Source organism: Haliaeetus leucocephalus, unplaced genomic scaffold (genome assembly GCF_000737465.1).
Source record: "Haliaeetus leucocephalus isolate CR32 unplaced genomic scaffold, Haliaeetus_leucocephalus-4.0 Scaffold687, whole genome shotgun sequence".
Taxonomy (NCBI): domain Eukaryota; kingdom Metazoa; phylum Chordata; class Aves; order Accipitriformes; family Accipitridae; genus Haliaeetus; species Haliaeetus leucocephalus.
In genome coordinates this window covers 4,750,501-4,769,714 of record NW_010973123.1, presented here as the reverse complement: position 1 = coordinate 4,769,714, position 19,214 = coordinate 4,750,501, and the positions used below count along the sequence as shown (strand labels likewise).

Genomic DNA, 19,214 nt, shown 5'->3' with positions numbered 1-19,214 from the left:
GCCCCCGGCGGCGGGAGGACCCGCCCCCGGAGCGGAGCGGAGGCGCAGCGGAGGCGCCCGGCGGCTGCGGCTCCACTTCCCGTCGTGATAACCCCTGTCGTGAGAATGGAGGGCTCCAAGCTGCCCGCCTAGGAGCGGGGGGGGAGCAAAGAGGGGAGCTGTGTGTTCGAGAAGCGGTGGGCGAGAGCGCCAGGGCAGTGATAACCGTTCTGCTGCTTCAAGCAGGGGAAGGAAGCCTTTAATACAAGATAAGCTTGAGCCCTTTCTACCCCTCTCCTGTGACAAAAAAGCTTCAACCCCTAACATTTTTCCAAATAATAATTCTCTAACACAGGATAACGTGTGTCAGAACAAATGCTATTATTCTAGAAAAGTCGTTTGAGGCCAGTACCTTAAAAAGCAATGTACTCGAAATAAAAGTTGGTCATTGAAAAAACAGATTTTTTTTTTTTTTTAAATTTTGAAAAACCCTGGAATTTGAATCTTAACAGAAAACCAAAAACCGCTGCAGGGCCCGAGCTCCGAGGTGTTGAACACCAAGCATTTCTGTCATACAGAAATGGGACTTCACTTTACCCTTACTGGGCCCTAAGCACCACAATCTGCTTTGCTTAATAATTCCTCTCAGTCATGCTCTTTCCTCTCCACTTCTTCAGAAAGGCTAACCAGCAAGCTGTAGAACAAAGACGTGTGCTTCACCTCACCCAAATTCAGACTACACACATAACAGCACAGAGAAAAAGGATATCGTTACCTGGGGCCTGCAAGGAAGGAAAAGCAAAGGGCGAGGGCAGCACAGGCATAGAACACAGCCCAGGGTGACAGGGCTGCTTCTTACATCCGTGATTCCCACCTCTCAAAAGGAAAAAAGGAACCTGTACATTTAAACTTTAAACAGTCCTAATAGTCAGGCCCTGATGCTACTAGTCTGGCATAAAACAATTATTTTTTTTTAAGAATCCCAGCAACACATAACACACTAAGGCAGTGCTCAACCTTCGTTTCTGTTTTCCAGCAGTATCAATGACTGCTTCTGCATTAGAATGCCATTTTAAAGGCAGCAAGCAGAAAAAGTGGTTCTTTTTACTTTTACAAGATATTCCTTTGATATATATATATTCATTAGAATGCAAGAGCATTTTAGAGAATCACATCTCAATTTTGTTTGGGACTACCAGATCAAAACATTGTTTAAGGTGTAGATCTCCGCTCAATCTAATTCTTACCATGCAACAAGAGAGGATGCATTTTAGAAGTAGATGAGGAAATACAGCATTATTCTGGTGCCTGTTTCTCGTGCAACTTTGTGGAGGGATGGCAATACCTCTTATTTATTTATTAACTTTTTAACAGCATGCAGATCATTTCCTGGATAAGCATAATTTGGTATAAGGAAATAGATAAGCTAAATCTTAAGACTTTTGTACACATAGATCCTAAACATAGAAACAAAACCACTTCTCTATACAAGGATATGTTATTCCAAAATCTGAAATTCTGACATCATTACTGTAATAAGAGTATATTTTACCCTATTTTTTGATCTTTTGAAAGAGCCAGAGCATATATACAGTTGATAAAGCGTGTATTTTCACCTGAAAAAGATATCCTGTCAACTATTCAAATTATTTTTGTACTGTTCAAAATATTTGTATTATATAAAGCAAAGTATTAACAAAGTATAAACAACTATAACAAAAGCAACATCAAATTTTTATTATCTCAAACATTACAAAAGTTAGGGAGCAGTTTAAAAAAAAGAGTGAAAATGCCCACGTTAGATATCTACTAGTTTGCCTGCAACTATACGCACACAACTACTTGACATTGATCCAAGAGAAAACAAATACTAATGATTTTGAAGAATGAAAAAAATTGATGTTTCCACCAGCAATCTTGGAAAGAAGCTTCTCAGTAATAGTTTAGAGTATGAGGTAGTATAAAGAAACAACAACAGATCTGTCAAGTAAGGGATATTTTGTATCATACATATACTACCATCTTTACTAAAAATAGAACTTGAGCCTGTAAACTTCTTAATCATCAAGCTGCATCTCTAGTTTTGTTTCTTGGGAATTTTTTTTTTTTTTTTTTTAAGAAAAGACTACAGATCAGATAAACTGAAACTAGAGTTTTACTATGATCTTCAACTGGGCAGCATTTCACTTCAGATTTATCTGCTAAGTACATTAGTTCATAAAAGGGAATTAAGTGAATCAACATCACATTTCTCCCAGATGTACGCAAAATCAAGAGATTAGAAAAGTCATCAAGGGATCTTCATATGAGAGATTAGCCACATTATGTATATAAATATAAAAGACCTTAGTATTTAAAAAAACAGAAGCTAAAGAAGAACATGAGGCTTTAAAGAGAAAGAAGATTTTCCTCTTTTTTTTTTTTCCCCAAACAGTACAACAACACAGCTTCTTAATTAGGAATTCTAATAAATAGAATTACTGTATGTAAACTACATTTTAAAGTCTTTAAAACCAAACTAAGCCCAGAGAACTATGACTCAATGCAGCATTGGTTTACTCCCCACTCCTCCTCAAGTGCTTCCCCATTCACTTATGCAGATAACTGTTTATCAGGATAAAAATGAATATAGAAGTAGCTATCCAGTATCTGAAGGAACAGAATACTTCATATTACTGTTTTGTTACAAGTACACTGGTACCAAAATGACCAGCTTATTAAAGAAATGCGTGCTGTTACTTTACTGAAAGGAAACCTTTAAAATAATTGAATGTGATTTCTGTTTTGGTTTCATTCAGATTAAACAGTGCACATCAGCACTCATACCCCACTAACCAGTTATTTACATTAAGCAGCACCAGAATAAAATATACAAATGCCTGTAAAACTCTCCCATCTTCACAATCATAAAATGTTACACTTGTGGATACTTTCATGAGCCCCTGCTGGAAGACTGAAGATGTAGCAAGTTAAGGAAGCTTTTTGGTAACATACTGCTTTCACAAAAACACAAAACCTGTTTGAATATGCATTGGTGTTTGCAAAGAGAGCAGCTAACAAGGTCTTTCCTATTTAAATAGGAGATGGAAACAGCCATAGCTAGAGCAAACTCAGTACAATGCCAGAGAAAAAGAAAAAATTAATAAGTCATCTGAAAGTTACACCATTTTCCATTCTAGCAACATTATTCACAAACCATTCTCTCACCAGATGTGTTTAAATGCATGGTACTTCTGAGGAAAATAATCACAGCGACATTAAGATGTCAAATAACTAGGATGATAAAAAATACAAAAGCATTAAACATTAAAAATTCAGGTCTCGAAATTAAAATACATTATGTCAAAGTTGATTTGCAAATCACCATGGACTTTTATTTCTACTTTTGAAGACACTGAACGTTCTACATCCATCCATTATCTTGATCTCAAGTATTTTTTTGGCATATTTAATTGGCACATTTTGTACTGTGTTGCCAGTGTCACAAGTGTAACAAATAATTTAAGATCTTCCCAACCTTATCTCAAATCTCAAGTCGTCAATCTTGCCTTTCCCCTCTCACAAAACAGTGTGGAGAAAAAGGATATCATCGCCTCAGACTGCAAATAGCAGAGTAGCTTCTCTAAAGGAGGATAGCGGCACAGGGATGGAACACAGCCCACCATGATTAGTTTGTGTTTGGCTCTTGTGATAGCAACGTTAAGACGCCGCCAGTCCTTCAGGAGGGCGCCAAGCTGTTAAAGAGACGTAATTTGCTTTTATTTTTCCTACTTAAATTTCAGAATTCAATGTAGGTAGATGCATTTTGAAAATGAGGTTTTTAACTATTAAAATTGACTGAAACAAAGTTAATACGACCAACTTACATTTTCATCATTACTGTTCCTAACAAAAGACACAATTATGATACTTTTGTCTCTTCCTTGGTATTTGTCTACTGTGTTGACTTCCACTCTGTTCTCCTTCAATTTTGCCATCAAATCAGTGATTGTTTTTAATTGATGTCTGTATGGTGATATAATGCCAATGTCTGAAGGCTTACAGCCAGCCTGAATGAAGAAGAAAGTGGAAAAGAATTGTCAGTGCAGTTAGCTTGGGATACTTTTTACTGTCAGAAGACCATCAAGGATTTTTTTTTTTTTTTTTTTTAAACAGTGATGCAAGGTATTGTGTCTACACTAAGTTGCCAATGGAACTCTAGGTATAGCTGGTATTAACTAAAGAAAATAGAAGGTATTAGTTACTGCAACCTCCCAAGGTTCATCTTAATCTAGCACAAAGATATCCTTGAAATCCTCATTTTTCTTTCTTTCTCAAACTGTGAGGTGAACATTCAGAACTCATAGTTCTTACTACTCCTGAAGTTGACTGGATGAAATAAGGAAGAAAGGCAAATCCTCTCCCCTCCCTCACAAGTAAGTCCTCATCTCTTAAAAGAATTTGGCATCCAGCTTTTTTTGCATCCCAAATCCAACCAGGCAAGGGACAGGGAACTGAATGCAGACCTCAAGCTCCTCACTATACTGACATGTAGCTAACCTTTAATTTATCCTTAAGGTTATCCCTCAAAGAATATCCCAATACATATAGTAGCCATTAATATAGCAATGTAAAACTGATTAATTATAAAGCTGTCCCTCCAAACAATGTAATAAAGTAAAAGATACCTTAATAAATAAGGATGTGAGGAAGAGTACTAGTTTAGCTTCTGTCACATTACTTACACCACCTTTTTCTGCATGTTCTGGTGCTGGGACCTTTAAAAAATATAAATGAAAAATAATTACTCTTGCTGTCTACAATAGCATAATATGTTCTGATCCCTAACTCACCGTACATGTTTTTATAGTAACAGTTTTAATAAAAAAAGGCCAAATGCTAAGTTTTACAAAGAGCCTATATTGTAACCTCAAAACACTGCATTTGCAAAACAAGTTCAAACAATCTGCTAAAATGAGTTTCTAGTACTAGCAAGTCATCTTAAGAAACTGCGCAAGCTTGATCATCTGACTTCACAGTTCACACAGTATACATCATATGAAAAAAAATGGTCATTTCCCAGCCTGACAAGGTAAAAGAACAAACTATATTCTACATGGGACTTCTGTTTTAAGGCTTTCCATACAACAAAGTTTACAGTGAATTTTCCCCATCCCCATAGCAGAAAGGATTTTTTTTTTTTTTTTTAATGTTTGAAACCCTATATTTAAAACTACAGGAAGAACTATCCAAATAGGTAGTATTAAATTTAACTTCCAAATTAAAAAAAAACAACAAAATAAGTATTTATTGAATTTACCATTTCTTAACTATTAACTCCCTTTCCCTGCATCATGTATGAATGATACTAGTAAGCCAGGAACAAGCTTGGAATGTAAACTCTTACCATTTTGGTACCACACTTTTATAATTTCTTCTCTTTGCTTAGCTCTTGCCTTCTCTAAGGTTTAAGTAGTATCATTAGCAATGAACCTGTCCCTGATGTTATCCTTCTAGTAAACTGGCATGCACCTAAACAACTGCGGTCAAGTAGCAAACTGCTTTATTTAAAAACAGTCTAAAACTCAGCATACACTAAATCTGCCTCTGCTTTCCAGCTCTGAATTCCATTTACTACCTTATTCATTTACTGCCATTTACTACTTTACCCATTCCACTATTTGCCTCTGTTACTAGTGTCATACATCAACTTTGTTTTCTTAGATGCCACTTTGTTCAGTTTTCCTTCTAAATTTTTATGACAGCATTACCACTTAAAATGGGAGGCGGTATAGTCTGACTTAAAGCAACACTCTCAGAATCATATTACAACTGGTTTTACTTCTCCGAACAACCACCCCAATATCATCTGAATGGCTGAATTTGGAGATCGCTACATTTAACATGTGGGTAAAGTAATACATAGTTAATATTTGTAAGAGTATCTCAGGTAAGCGGTATCTGCTTGCTAAAGCAGTAACACTGCACATGTAAAGAATCTGACAGTGTACAATATGCATCAAAAGCTTCACAAGTCCAAGAACTCAACTGACTGGGTAGCTCATTAAGTGTAATCTATGTTCAATGCCTAGCACACTAAATGAACAAAAAAGTTAAGAGATTGACAAACCCATATGTGACACTGCAACTCTATATAGAGGTCTTCGAGGCAGCACATGTGTGTATATATATATACACACACATATATACACATGTGTATATATATGTGTATACACACACACACATATATACACATATATAAAAATACTAGGCTACTGCATCCACAAGTTTATTTTAGGATTCCAGCCATGTGCAAAAAAAGTAGTCTGTATTGTGTTGCTTAAATAGGGTACTACATACTTCAGCAAGAATCCAATTTTTCTGCAACATGTCCTCCAAGCTTCTTTTACTTGACATAGTGTGTTTTCAGTATGTTGCATAGATTATAGGAGCAGAAGATATTTTCCTTCATATTAGAAGATTCCATCGCCTTTTCCAAAATGGCAGTTTCTCCATAGCTTGTGTCTCAACAGCTACACAGCTTAGTACTTACTGTAAGCTAACTTGTTTTTACATTGCCATCATGTACTCAGTCTAACTGTTGTTATGACCTGTCATATCAGAACTGAATTAAGAGCTACACTGTTACAGCTGTGCTGGTTTTGTGGGTTTTCTTGTTTTTTAAATCCACTATTCTGAAAACATCACACCTAAGAAGCCTCCAAACTTGCATGTGCTCAAGTTTTTTCAAGCAGAAGAGCACCGTTCTAATGGCAGTTGGTTTCAATCCACACTAGCATTAGTATAGCCAAAAACTATACAAAAACTATTTTAGGGGAAAAAAGTTCTAAAAGCTAGGTCATGCTTATGATAACACATGCTTACCTTTATACTTGTTATGTTTGCATAGTACACCAAAAAAAAAAAACCCAACAAAAACAACTTTGGCCTACAATTACTCAGAAGACTGGCATTAAATCAAGGATATAATTTTTCAATGTTCAGACCCAAGCTGTCAGAGGAAGTGCAGACTGACACAGGGTTTGGCAAAAAGGAACAAATAGATTTTCAATTACTATCACAAATATGTCACATTATTAAACAAAAAACAATAGAGATTTTTTAAAATTTTTTAAAAAGTTAGCATAATAAATGCAAGCTTCCTCATGGTATCATGTGATAATTTTTCCTCTCCTTTCTCCCCTTTTGTATCCCCCCAAGTATGTTTCTTCAGAAGCTTTTCTTGGTTACACTACGAACAGTATACAGAGAAAAAAAACCTGTAAAGTCAAAGAAAACAAAATGCTGGTTTTGTTTGGTTTTGTGTTTGGTGGGGGGTTTTGGGTTGGGTTTTGGTTTTTTTCCTTTATGACTACCACAATACATGTAGTTTTGACAGGAAGTCTATAAAGAGATATGACATTACAGCCTAAAGTCTCAACAAAACCAGGAGTATATTGGAAAGTGAAACTTTCCTGCAGGTTCTACAAACCAAACAGCTGTCATACTCAAGATGGGCTTTCTAGGGAAGAAAAAAATTAAAATGGAACAGAAACTCTAGCTTTCACATTACCAATTTGGTATGATTAATAGATAAACAATGTATCAGCCAGTTTCCTATTGGAACAAACCTCGACCCTGGGACCAACTCTCTACTTTTCTGTGAAAGGGACAGCAGCTATTGAGGAAAAGGTCCCCCCCGTTAAGTTTAGGCATTTTTAGAAATTTCTCTAAGTCACTAAAAAGAAACACAGTGTTTCTTTTTAGATCATTGAAGAGATTCTATCAGAATTGTTATAAAAAATTGAATCATGTCGAATGCCCTGGAAAGCACAGAAAGAGATTAGAGAGTTCTTTCCAGGGTCATCATAAAAGATCATCAGTTGATACAATTCTTGGCAAAACACAGTATTAATAGGAATCAACATAAAACCTGGAAGGAAGATAGACTCAAATCTTCATAATCCAGTCACTAACTACAGTGACAGCAAGTACTAGACACCACAAATATATACTGATTTATTAATATTTTTCCACATGCATTTAAACTCTTCCTCATTTTACCTACAAGTCAGTTTCTTTGCACACTTCTTACCCATGCTAGAGTTTTATTTTTCTGGCAAAAATTTGAGTCTCCATGAAAGGACAAACCTAAACCAACTTACTCCTCCCTCACACTTGAGTGTATAGAACGTCTGCAATATTCAATGGAGAATTATAATTATTCCTGCCACTGGCACACTGCTTAGACACCACTGACCCTCAGCTGCTGGAAATGAGGTCATTCTATGGTTGAAAGGGCATACAGTATGGCTACACATTTTGAGCTACACTGTGTACATGAGAACAAAGTTTATAGTACGTTCAAAATTTTCTGAAATGTTATCCAAATTAAACCTTTCAGCTGCTCTTAGATGCAATGTTTCCAGCAGCAGTTGTACCAGCCCAATTAATCAGCTATACTAACAACATTTTTGCATGTTGCACATTCTACATGTAACTAGAAAACCATTTTTTCAAGTTACATATTTTACCCTACCTAAGCTGTATGAAGTTTTACAAATTGACTGTGTTGAGAACTTGCATCAGAAATACAATTTTGAAAGGAGAACATAACAAGCTTTACCTTCTCTGTATTCAGAAAACACACAGGTGTGTCTGGATCAAGTACTTCTTTCAACCATGTTTTTGAAGCATCTGCAAGCTCCAGTTTCAATTTTTTTAGGTTGGGCAAGTTAACAGTGGCATTTGACACCTTCTCTGAGCCACATTCCAGTTTGCCTTCATACACTAACATGTTACTCAGTGACATTATTTTACTAAAGATTTAAAAAAAGAAAAAAGGGAGAAAAGGCATCAAATCTTGCAGTTTCAATCCCACATTAAAACCCCAATGTAATAAATAAAAGTTTAAAATACCTATTCATTCTGTATTGCACAGTTAATTGGACAACAGCATTTTGGTTTTGTTCCAACCTTTTAAATAAGCTTTCACTCATGCCAAGATCTCTGTTATAAAACAAAAAAACCAAAAACGTGTCAGTCAAAACATTGCAAGAGCCTTCCCAGAAATCATGTTGCTAATACCTGTTCAGCAGCATTTTATCTTACCTTGCTTCTGTATTGAGTACAAGCGGAGGCAGCTGCTGATGATCCCCTACCAGCACAAACCTTTTGGAGCAGAACAGGGGGCCCAGGCAGATGAGCTGGCTTATTTGGGAAGCTTCATCAACTATACAGAAATCAAACTGCTTCTGAACAAAGATGGGGTGATTTACTCCCATGCAAGATGTTGCTACCACTGGCTGAAAATTGAGACACACTTTAAGAATAAGATACGTCTTATATCCTTTAGCACTACATTTTCTGGGTTAAAAGAAAAAATAGTATTTTGCATTAAACTAAACTAAAATGTAAAAGAAGTGAAATTATTAATCCTCAAAATCAAACCAGCACACCTTACTTACATATTGGCCTCACATAGTTCTGCATCGATTGCAAGTGACAAACAAAAAACAGTTTTTAGAGCAGACTGTAGCAAATAACTTGTTCCTGCCACGTGTTCAGAGTGATATCAGGTTCTATGCATATACAATTCATGCTGAAATGACTAATGTAGAAAAGTACATGTTTTGTTTTGTGTTGTTTTGGTTTTTTTTTTAATTCCAAAGGGAAGATAAAACAACAGCAGCACAGTGCTTCCCCTGCAATCCAGAATGACTAAGATATGAAACATTAAGTCACTTCCCTTATAACTTCAGTCATTCCCCTGCAATGCTTATCAAGAAAAAAAGTAAATGGCAGCTTTTTCAAAGTTGGCATTTACTCCAACTACCATGAAGCTTCAATTTTTTAAAAGAGTTTAATTTAAAGCTGCCACTGACTCAGTTTACCCAGCTCCCATTATGGTTTGCATTAATAGTCATACAGGCAGCAGTAATCTTTCAACCAAAAATTAGTGTTTGATCAGGTCAGGTCCACAGCACACCACTTCCTCTTCCCCATCTGCTGATTGTACCAATGGCACAAGGAGCACAAGTGGGAGGGAAAAAGGGACAAACAGCAGCAATACGTGAATAAAGATAGAGGAGGTTGCAGCAGGTAATCACCACAACCCACACACACAAGATTGCAGATAAAAGCACTGGAGTCTTTGGGACTTATTAATTACAATGATAATTTACTTTGTGTGGACATAAACAATGCTTTTCAACTTTCAGACTGTTAATGTTGGTCATTATTGGCTATAAAGAAACTGAAGCGATGCAGAGATTGAGTATCTTTTCCAGCTCAAATTTCTTACAGCAGTAACACACCCTTGGGACAGGTTCCTTCTCCACATCATACAACCAACCAGAATACTACTGTAATTATTCTTCATAATTTGCAGGGCTAATAAAAACCACTTTTCTTACCTGACTGTTATAGACTTCTTCCAGTTCTGTTACAGATTTAATTGATTTGGACCTGCAAATTTCTTCTTCTGTAAATTTCTGTATATCTGGATGAACCTTCTGAGCTCGCCCCAAGCGCAAGAAGCCAACTTTGAATTTGGCTAGCTTTAGCAGGATATTGTCTACAGCAGTATGTGTAAAACTAGTCAGAAGAACACTGAAGCCACAAGCAGAAAGAATTCTCACCTAATGAGTGGCAATGGGAAGGAAAAGAAAAAGTTATTAGCTCATATACAGGAATCAGCAATCTTATGTTTGACTAGGTAAAAAACACAAGAAGTTTTGGAGGGACCCACTAACAAGTATCATTTCATTTATATCAGTCTTTCTGGCAAGGTCTGCCAGTTAGCTATTGTCAAAGCAATACGGGCAATAAACCTGATGGTTCTCATAAACAGCAGGCTTACTCTGCATGCTGCAAACAGCGAGAGTTAAGAACATCCATGCACACTTGCAAACTGCACTGAAGAGAAGGAGCTGCACTCTAAAGACCTGCACTTTAAGAACAAGTCATGCAGCCCATTCCCACAAACACTGTTCACCATGACAATTTAGCCACAACAGATTCAGTGGAATGAGCTGATCTGATAATAGCAGCAGCTGCTTGCTCTCCAGGCTCCTCTTTCCCCATGAGTTGATGACAACTGGAAGTGAGATGACACTGCTATTTCAAGAAAAACTCACTCAGCTCAGAGCCTGAATCCAGTATGCTCCTACAGTCCATTCCTGCCAAAAGAGAACCACCAACTAGAGGAGACGGCTAGCAGGCTGCTCGTAGCTTCAGCACCATGGCTTGATACATGGACAAGTTACTGACTTCCCCAAGGAGTCTGGTTTTTGAGCTGTAACTTAGGATTTCAGGACTTGCTGACATTTGCAGCCAATGAATTTTAACATTGAAGTATCACAGAAGTGATTAAATATCACACTTCAATCTCCTCCCTCCCACATATATTCCTACACAAGCAAAAGGGAATCCTACTCCACAAAATACATTTTTAGTTCTACAAAATATAAGTTCTTAGGTAAAAAGAAATGTATTTTCTTCTTTGAAGTTATGCAGATACCAGCAGACTAAGTCATGACAATTAATTTTGGACAGTATGCTTTATACACACTTTGTTTAATGCCACCCTCTAACTACCACCAAAAAATTTAAACATCAAGGTACATGATCTTACTAGAGCGCATATCGTAGTAGTTTTTCCTGTTCCAGGCATACCCACAATAAGCGTGTAGTCTTTTGAAAGTAGCACTTGTTTCATTGCCTGTTTCTGAGGCTTATTTAGACCTTTAAGAAGAAAAATAAAAATGAAATGTCTACACTTCATAATCATTGTAATAATTTCTAAAGTTAATAAAACAAAACTATAGTTTCCTTCTCCACTAAAGCCCTTAAAGAAAAGAACTGAGCAGAGTAATTCTGTACATTCTAATGAAGTAATGATATTAAACATAATACACAAGACACGTAGTACAGGGTCTGCACTACAGTCTGAGAAATAAATCACTGAAGACATTTTTATTCCTAGACCTTTTGTGACTTTTTCCTAATATCCCAAATCACTACCTCCATATGATATTGCATATGGGCATTTCTATTTTATCATACCCAATTTCACGTTCAAACATACAGCTTACAGCAAAGGGAAATGAGTTGCACATGTAATGTTTCTTCTAAACAAGATGATGCTACATCAGAGCTCTTTTTCCCCAGTCTGATGCAAATAAGCAGCACGTTCCAACTATTTGGACTGGGCAAAGCTCAAGCAAAAAAATAAGTCTTCAGACTGAGGTTTTATAAAAAGGTCTATTTGCTCTAAGGGAATTCAGCTGAATTTCTGTTTTTACAGACAGCTCTGTCAAAGAACAAATATTTTCACTAAATGAGACACTGCCACACACCTAAACAAATTTTGTTTTTAAGAAAAAAAAAAAGGGAAAAAAAGGTGCCACAAAGCATCACACACTACAGAGCAGCCAGAAAGTCAGCAAAAGTGATTATACAAGTGAATGCTTACACCAAAGCCCTCTTTCCACTCCCTCAAAGTCTGCTTCCTCTATCCCAAGAGCCTTCCCTGTTCCTTCCTTTTGTAAAGGTTAGAGAGGTAATGATAGGCACTCTGAAACTGCAAGCTGCAGCAACTAACAAAAATAAAATAAAGTTGTAAACAAATATCCGGTCAGGTCTTCCAACTAGTTTAAGACTAATTTAATTACAGGAAGATATGCAAGGTTAGAACTTGTTTTTAATTTTTAAGAAGAAAACCATCACTAGACCCCAAAGTAGGAAAAAACCTCTTATATTTTGTGTGATAAATGCTTTGGCTATAGAGATGTACTACTAAACAGAGGATTTGGGGGAAAGCCTCTTTGTACCCTTTAAAATATTTGCAACGGTTTCCTTTGCTTCTGGAGGAAGGACAGAGCTCAAATGCTGAATAAAACGTGGTTTGTGGAAGTCAATTATCAAGTTGCGGAGTCTTTCACTGTGGATTAAAAAAAAAAAAACACCACGAAGAGTTACCAGCTGAGAAACTTTATCTGAAAATATTGAAAGTGTGAAATTAATTTAATTTTTCATACCTGACTGGGGAATCTTTCATCAATTTTGAAAGGTTTTCAAAAGGGACTCCTATACCAAAATCTCCTTCTTCGTGATCCAACCTAAATATAGTGTTCTTGGGGAGCTTTGACAAATTCCTGAAGGATGACAGTAACGTGGACAAAATAATCCTGTTTACAAGCAGTATGTTGATGATTAAAGGCTTATTACTAAGTGTTAAGTGATATCTTCCAGAGGTCCCAGAGTAAAGCAATAGCTAGAAGAAACATACTATTAACTGATCTAAATAAAACATGATCAAAGCCCAATTTAAAGACAATATAGTCTGAATAATGAAAGTTACTATTAACACAGTAATCACTGTATCTATATAGTCTCATGTTGGAGACATAAGTAAATGGAGTTTGCAAGCATGCTTTCATTCAAACAATCTAGTTAAATAGACAGGCATACATGCTGACCAAGTATTGATCTTTTTAATCAAGGTAAGAGAATTTCTGAAGGATACTTCCCCGTGCCCAATAAGAAGAGTCAGAACACATCAGAGCTTTTTGGACACCTAAAAGTACCCTTCCTGAAGCCAGTATCATAGTGTCTTCAAACAGATATTTTTCCATTTGTTCTATTACCTGCCCAACAAACAGGAGACTTTTGTCACACTGACTTCTCTAACATAGCCAGTAGCCAAACCAAGTAAACCATTTTCCTGTCCACTCACAACCACTCGATCACCAACCAACAGGTTTGTTCTAGGTATGGCACCATTTCTACGTTGGAAAAAATGTAGATACTGTCCGTCGGAAATTTCCTGCACTTCATTAACTCTGATCAGGTTTCCAACACAATCGCCAGCCTTTTCTCTGAAGATATTAGAAAAATAAGTATATTTTAATATAGTATTTCTCCTACAGAGAGGATCTTAAAAAAAACCAAACAAAAAAAACCAACCCACAAGTAAAAAAACTATACCACCCACAACCAACCACCAAAACCAATATAGAAAAAAAACAAAAAAACCAACCCACAAACAAATCCCCAAAGCAACAAAAATACCAACAACCCAAACACACACAACAAGAACGAGGAAGATTAAACAGTCACTTTACAATAGCTACTTTGACCAGAAAAGGATTGTAAAAATATGAAGAACCCTTGTACTTGTTCCAAGAGCAGACTCTAACATTTAGCCTGCAGTTATCTATAACTTCCTGTTAAAAACCGAATACTGATCGGATGTCTGAATCCACTTCAGTAAGATGTTGCATATTTGCTTATGGAGTCGCTTGTTTCACTTAAAACAACTCAGCTACATTACATTTCTACAGATGCCTTGAAATGGGCCTACAAACCACCCATTATTTTTTCCACAGCTGCTGGACTAGGTGATGTATAATAACATGCTACTTCAGCCAACAAGAGCCCTTAGTCTGCTTTTATCCACATTCATAGCCATGCCTAGGGGTATGGTCCAAAACGCATCATTGTTTATCAAGTAATCAAGAAACCAGCGCAATGAGCTGGGCTCACAGTCAGCACCCAGCCTCAGCCCCCAGAAACACAAACAAAACAGAATTACACCACTTCTGCTACTGAAGACTGAGGCTGCAGTTTGCTGCTTCCTATGTGTGACTTAACAACAACAAAAAAAACTACATATCATATTGCAAATACAAAAACAGTAAATTAGGCTAATGTCTCCATTAGGTCACATCTCACAAAAATCTACCTATGCAAATAGCACATTTGACGATTTCTACAAGCACTAGAAAACATCTAGTTTTCCTTGTAGTGACAACACAAGTTGACAATGCCTCATTTCCAGTTACTGAAGGGAGCATTGTTTGTACCAGGTTAGAAATTACATCTTACCTTTCTGAAGAAGGCATCATCCATATATCTTTATATCCCTTTTTACCCTCTCCACTTTGCAGCTCCAGGGTTAACATTAGGTACCACAGGCTGAAATACTCTAAGTGGGAAGGTTTCAGGTGCTGGGTCCCTCTTTCAATAATGGGTACCATAGCAGGAGGAAGAGACACGCTGGTCATCTTTTGTTCTACAGCTCTATTAGAGCCAAACACAGGAAACAGTCAACTTGTATCTTTTTATCTTGCAAGTCTATATGTACATAATGCCAATCTAAATATATACTGTAAGATACCAGGTAGATTAATCTATCATCACTGAAGTAAAGTTGAATCTGTAACCTTTGTTCATATGAACAATCTCATATTAATAACTTTACATCATCTCTGATTCTGAATTATTAAGGACAAATAAGCTAGTCAAAGACCAATTAAAGACATTTCAAAGATGGTACTGTATGCATTTAGATAGTTGATCTTTTGTTCCTTTTTTTGTAACATATGAATACTACACTGAGATTTAGCTAAGCAAAGGGGATTTAATAGTTAATGCACAAGCAGACTTCAAGTCAATTTATCTCAAAACTAAACATCAATAGACATTATACCTAATCACATATACAAAATGCAACCAAAAAGAAAATTTAATTCAGAAGCTAATAGCTACCCAGTTAGTAATAATCCTGTTGCTGTAACAACTGAATCTTAGAAGTAGTATTTCACAAAAACTAGTTTACAAAAACATATCATGTACGCCCACAAAGCTAGCTCCCTCAACATACACTTTTACCCTACAATTTTAAAAGCAATCAGGCATTATATTTACACAAGATCACCCCAAAAGCTCTCCTGTTTTAACATCTCATTTGATCTCTTCAGTATACAATTTTGGTTCTGTTTTTTGTGCAGCATAAAGACAAGATTAAAACATAGCAGTTTTTAAAACAATTCAATAATTTTATGTGAAAATTTATCAAATATTTGCTCATGACTTCTCTTTAACAGGAGATACAATAACACTTTGGCAGAGTAGTATCAATGTATCATCACTTTTGTGACGCTCTACAGGGAAACAATCTTCTACAAAGTGAAAAGAGTTGTTGTCCAGCCATAATTCAGCCTCAAGACTGCCCATTTCAAAGAGCTGCAAGCATATAGCTTTTTAAAAATAATAATTATTATTAACTTAGATATAACAGAACTATGTTATTGTCATCAAATATTTTATTGAGACTTATCTCAGATTTTGTCTTGCAGAAAGCGTACCTGAGCAAACACATTAAGTCTCTGCGAGATCAGGGACTAGCACTACAAAAATTGCAGTGAGGTCTAGGGAACATTCTTTTAGGGTGCATGAGTCCTCAATGAAGAAATAAGAAACTGTCAGCCACAAAAATGAAATCACAGTATCAAAAGCTACAATTATTCAAGCTTATTTAAAAAACACAAGTCACACTTCTTTTTACCTGCTATATAGAAAGCAATTGTGTATTTGGGAGCAATATTTACAGGCTTGACTGTCAATTACAGGTGGCAAAGCAGCAAGCTGTGAATGCTGTCTTCCCACAGCAGATTTATATGTACTATGCATTAAGTAGAAGGCCACGTGGTTTCTTAACTTCATTAATTCTGTCAAGAAAAGAACAAACTAAGCTGATGGTTTTGGGTTTGTTTGTAACAATATCTAACTCAAAAGTAACTAGCCATCAACTTTTTAGTTAGCTAAGAAGTGAGTATTCATATAGCAAAGTTCTATTGGAGTATTAATAAAACAATTAAGTTTTTAACATAAGCTTATTGGAATTAGTAACATTATAACAAGTGATACATCCCTAAGTACAGATATGTTCATGACAGTAAACCTTACAATTATTACTAAAATGTTTCATTTTAATTAAGATAATTACAGTTCCTGGGGAAAGGGAACAACTTTACCTCTTCGGTCCATGCGAGCTCCAGAAACAGGGTACATAGTACCAGTTTTAAGATAAAGAAGAAATCCAGCTTCAGGATCTACTCTCCGTTCTAAATTCAACAATGTATACAGAATAACCTGCAAGCATTATATATAAGCATATTACAACATATTAAAAACAAAATACATTATAAGCTGTATTTAGTTTTTCCATAATTTATATGGTTAAGCAGCCACTACTATCACAAGTAATCTAGAAGCCATAAGTAGTAAGCACCTGACCAAGGATTTCAACTAAAAGGCACCTTCCTTAACAAAAGCTTGTAAAAAGGCTACTACCTTTAGATCAGGCCAGCTATCTGGAAAGATTTACAACACTAATTCCTGAAGCAGTTTGCCTCAGCCTAATACTTGAATGTAGTAAGGAGAGACTAAAGAACAGATATGTCAGGATAAAAACTATAAGTGTGTTTGAAAGTGGTAAATGTATGTAATTCTCACTCCTCGGTTCAATTTTATTTTATATCAGCAGCTTTGGGCATGCCAGGATCAGCCATCCATAAATCTAGATTACACCACATACAAAGTGTTTCACATTCATAAGACAAAATAGGTCATCTAATAAAATAAAAAAGTATACATAGCCACTGATAGTGAAATTAGACATTTGGGTTTCATACCTGACTTCTGTGCTCTATGGAATTAGATTCCTTGCCAGACTTGAGCTCCAACGGCATTATCCTAGACTGTACTCCAGACTGGTGATGGATTTTCACCCTGGCTGTAACATCAATCTTTCCCTTCAACCCAAATCTGGGAGACCAGATATTCTCTTCAATGTCCAAGATATCCACAATCTCTACCTTAGAAGAGAAATCTTCTGGTTTTTCACTACTTGACCTAGGAAGAAAATTAAGTTAGAAGTTAACAAATTCCCTTAATTATTAATATTTAAATATTAAAATGTGTTGTAATTATTTAATATTTTTGCATTAGAGGCACTCTTTAAGCACTAATTTTATTTCTAAAGTGCATCAAGTCTTACTCAAACTATCTTCCCATTAACAGAGAAAGCATCATATAAGAAAGTTACTTTAAATTGCACATTAGCATGTGGTTTTGCTATTCACCTAAATTTCAAGGTTAAAAAAGAATCTTAAACTGTTTTTAATAGTTTTTCGTCTTTTCTGAATAACCACACTCTAAAACACTTTGTTTCTTAAAAAAGTTTAATGATACACACTGGAAAGTAGCATATGGATTTTACTCAGACTTGCCATTTCACTGCAACTTTAACACCCTATGGCTATTACAATTAACAGCAAGAAGCCATAGACAAGAAGAACGCAGCAGCAGTTGAGTAAAATCACCATTTCAATGATAAACTTATCTTAGTGAAGAATTACATTTGATTAATAAATAGTTTCACATTCTGATTTGTAGTCTTGCACATATTTACAGTAACTTCTGGCTTAGTCAGTAGATCAAAGACGCTTGCTTTTCTAATTACTAAAATTTCTACTTTGTACTACACTGTTTACAAGGATTTTAAGACCAATAACATTTTTATGTCTGTTCACCCTCAAGTCTTAATGTCTTCCCCAGTACTCACAATAGAGGCTAAACATGCAGCTCAAGATTAGCTATTTTGGCAGTGAGGCCATGAATTAGCTCCATATCACTGAACAGATTTGCATAAAAACTGTTCTAAAAATTAGAAGTGAACCAAACAAGATACACAATGTAGAAAGGTTTTAGCTTTCAATTCTGGCTTCTTACAGTTTTAGTTGCATTTTATTTTGGTTAGCTGGATTGTGCATGAAGTCTTCCACCCATTTAAAAAACGATGGCAAATATTCTTCCACTTCCTGCATTACTTCTGTTTGTTTCACATTTAAGTGATACCTAAAAAATAAAGCCATGCACTTTCAGGAGACAGAAATATTAGATTTGCTGCTGGTACTAACACGATTTTGCCTCAAGTAGCAACAACATTAATGGAAATAACTGTCAAGTTTTAATAAACTTCTATAAATTGTAGATACTGATAGATTCATTAAGGTTCAACTCAATTGATTAATTCATAAAACTATAACTGAACAACCGTTACAAGAGATGGAATACACTATATTCATTTCTGATGTAGTTTTTGAAACAACGGGTGTAGCACAATGGAAGTATCAGCACTGTAGATGTGACGAAACAAAACTAATGGTTAGACTGCAAGAAAGGAGCACCAGGGTCATTAATTTTAAAATGGCTGTTCCTATGCTTTACATAAAATTGAAAATGTTAAAAAAAAATTAAAAAGACTATTTGCTTTTTGTCTGAATACATTGATCTGCTACCTGTTCTTCACATACATTTTGGCAGGCTTCAGACCATTTTGATTAGAAAGGAATCATGATCCTCTGCAGTTGCTACAGTTACAAATACACCAGAAAGCAGAAGTCTTA

General features: G+C 35.9%; 1 protein-coding gene across 1 annotated transcript in view; it reads right to left on the bottom strand.

The window, feature by feature from the left end:
- Window positions 1–2,883: 2,883 nt before the first annotated feature.
- Window positions 2,884–19,214, bottom strand: part of DNA2 (DNA replication helicase/nuclease 2) — a 21,209-nt gene continuing 4,878 nt past the window's right edge. Inside the window, exons 5-21 of the mRNA XM_010579962.1 lie at window positions 18,538–18,663; window positions 17,439–17,658; window positions 16,779–16,896; window positions 16,310–16,472; window positions 14,848–15,042; window positions 13,608–13,838; window positions 12,999–13,115; window positions 12,792–12,901; window positions 11,594–11,703; window positions 10,374–10,598; window positions 9,070–9,263; window positions 8,878–8,967; window positions 8,585–8,777; window positions 4,647–4,736; window positions 3,846–4,028; window positions 3,567–3,713; window positions 2,884–2,940 (exon numbers count right to left, since the gene is read on the bottom strand). Of these exons, the coding sequence (XP_010578264.1) occupies window positions 2,884–2,940; window positions 3,567–3,713; window positions 3,846–4,028; window positions 4,647–4,736; window positions 8,585–8,777; window positions 8,878–8,967; window positions 9,070–9,263; window positions 10,374–10,598; window positions 11,594–11,703; window positions 12,792–12,901; window positions 12,999–13,115; window positions 13,608–13,838; window positions 14,848–15,042; window positions 16,310–16,472; window positions 16,779–16,896; window positions 17,439–17,658; window positions 18,538–18,663 (2,569 nt within the window). The remainder of the gene's footprint in view (window positions 2,941–3,566; window positions 3,714–3,845; window positions 4,029–4,646; window positions 4,737–8,584; window positions 8,778–8,877; window positions 8,968–9,069; window positions 9,264–10,373; window positions 10,599–11,593; window positions 11,704–12,791; window positions 12,902–12,998; window positions 13,116–13,607; window positions 13,839–14,847; window positions 15,043–16,309; window positions 16,473–16,778; window positions 16,897–17,438; window positions 17,659–18,537; window positions 18,664–19,214) is intronic.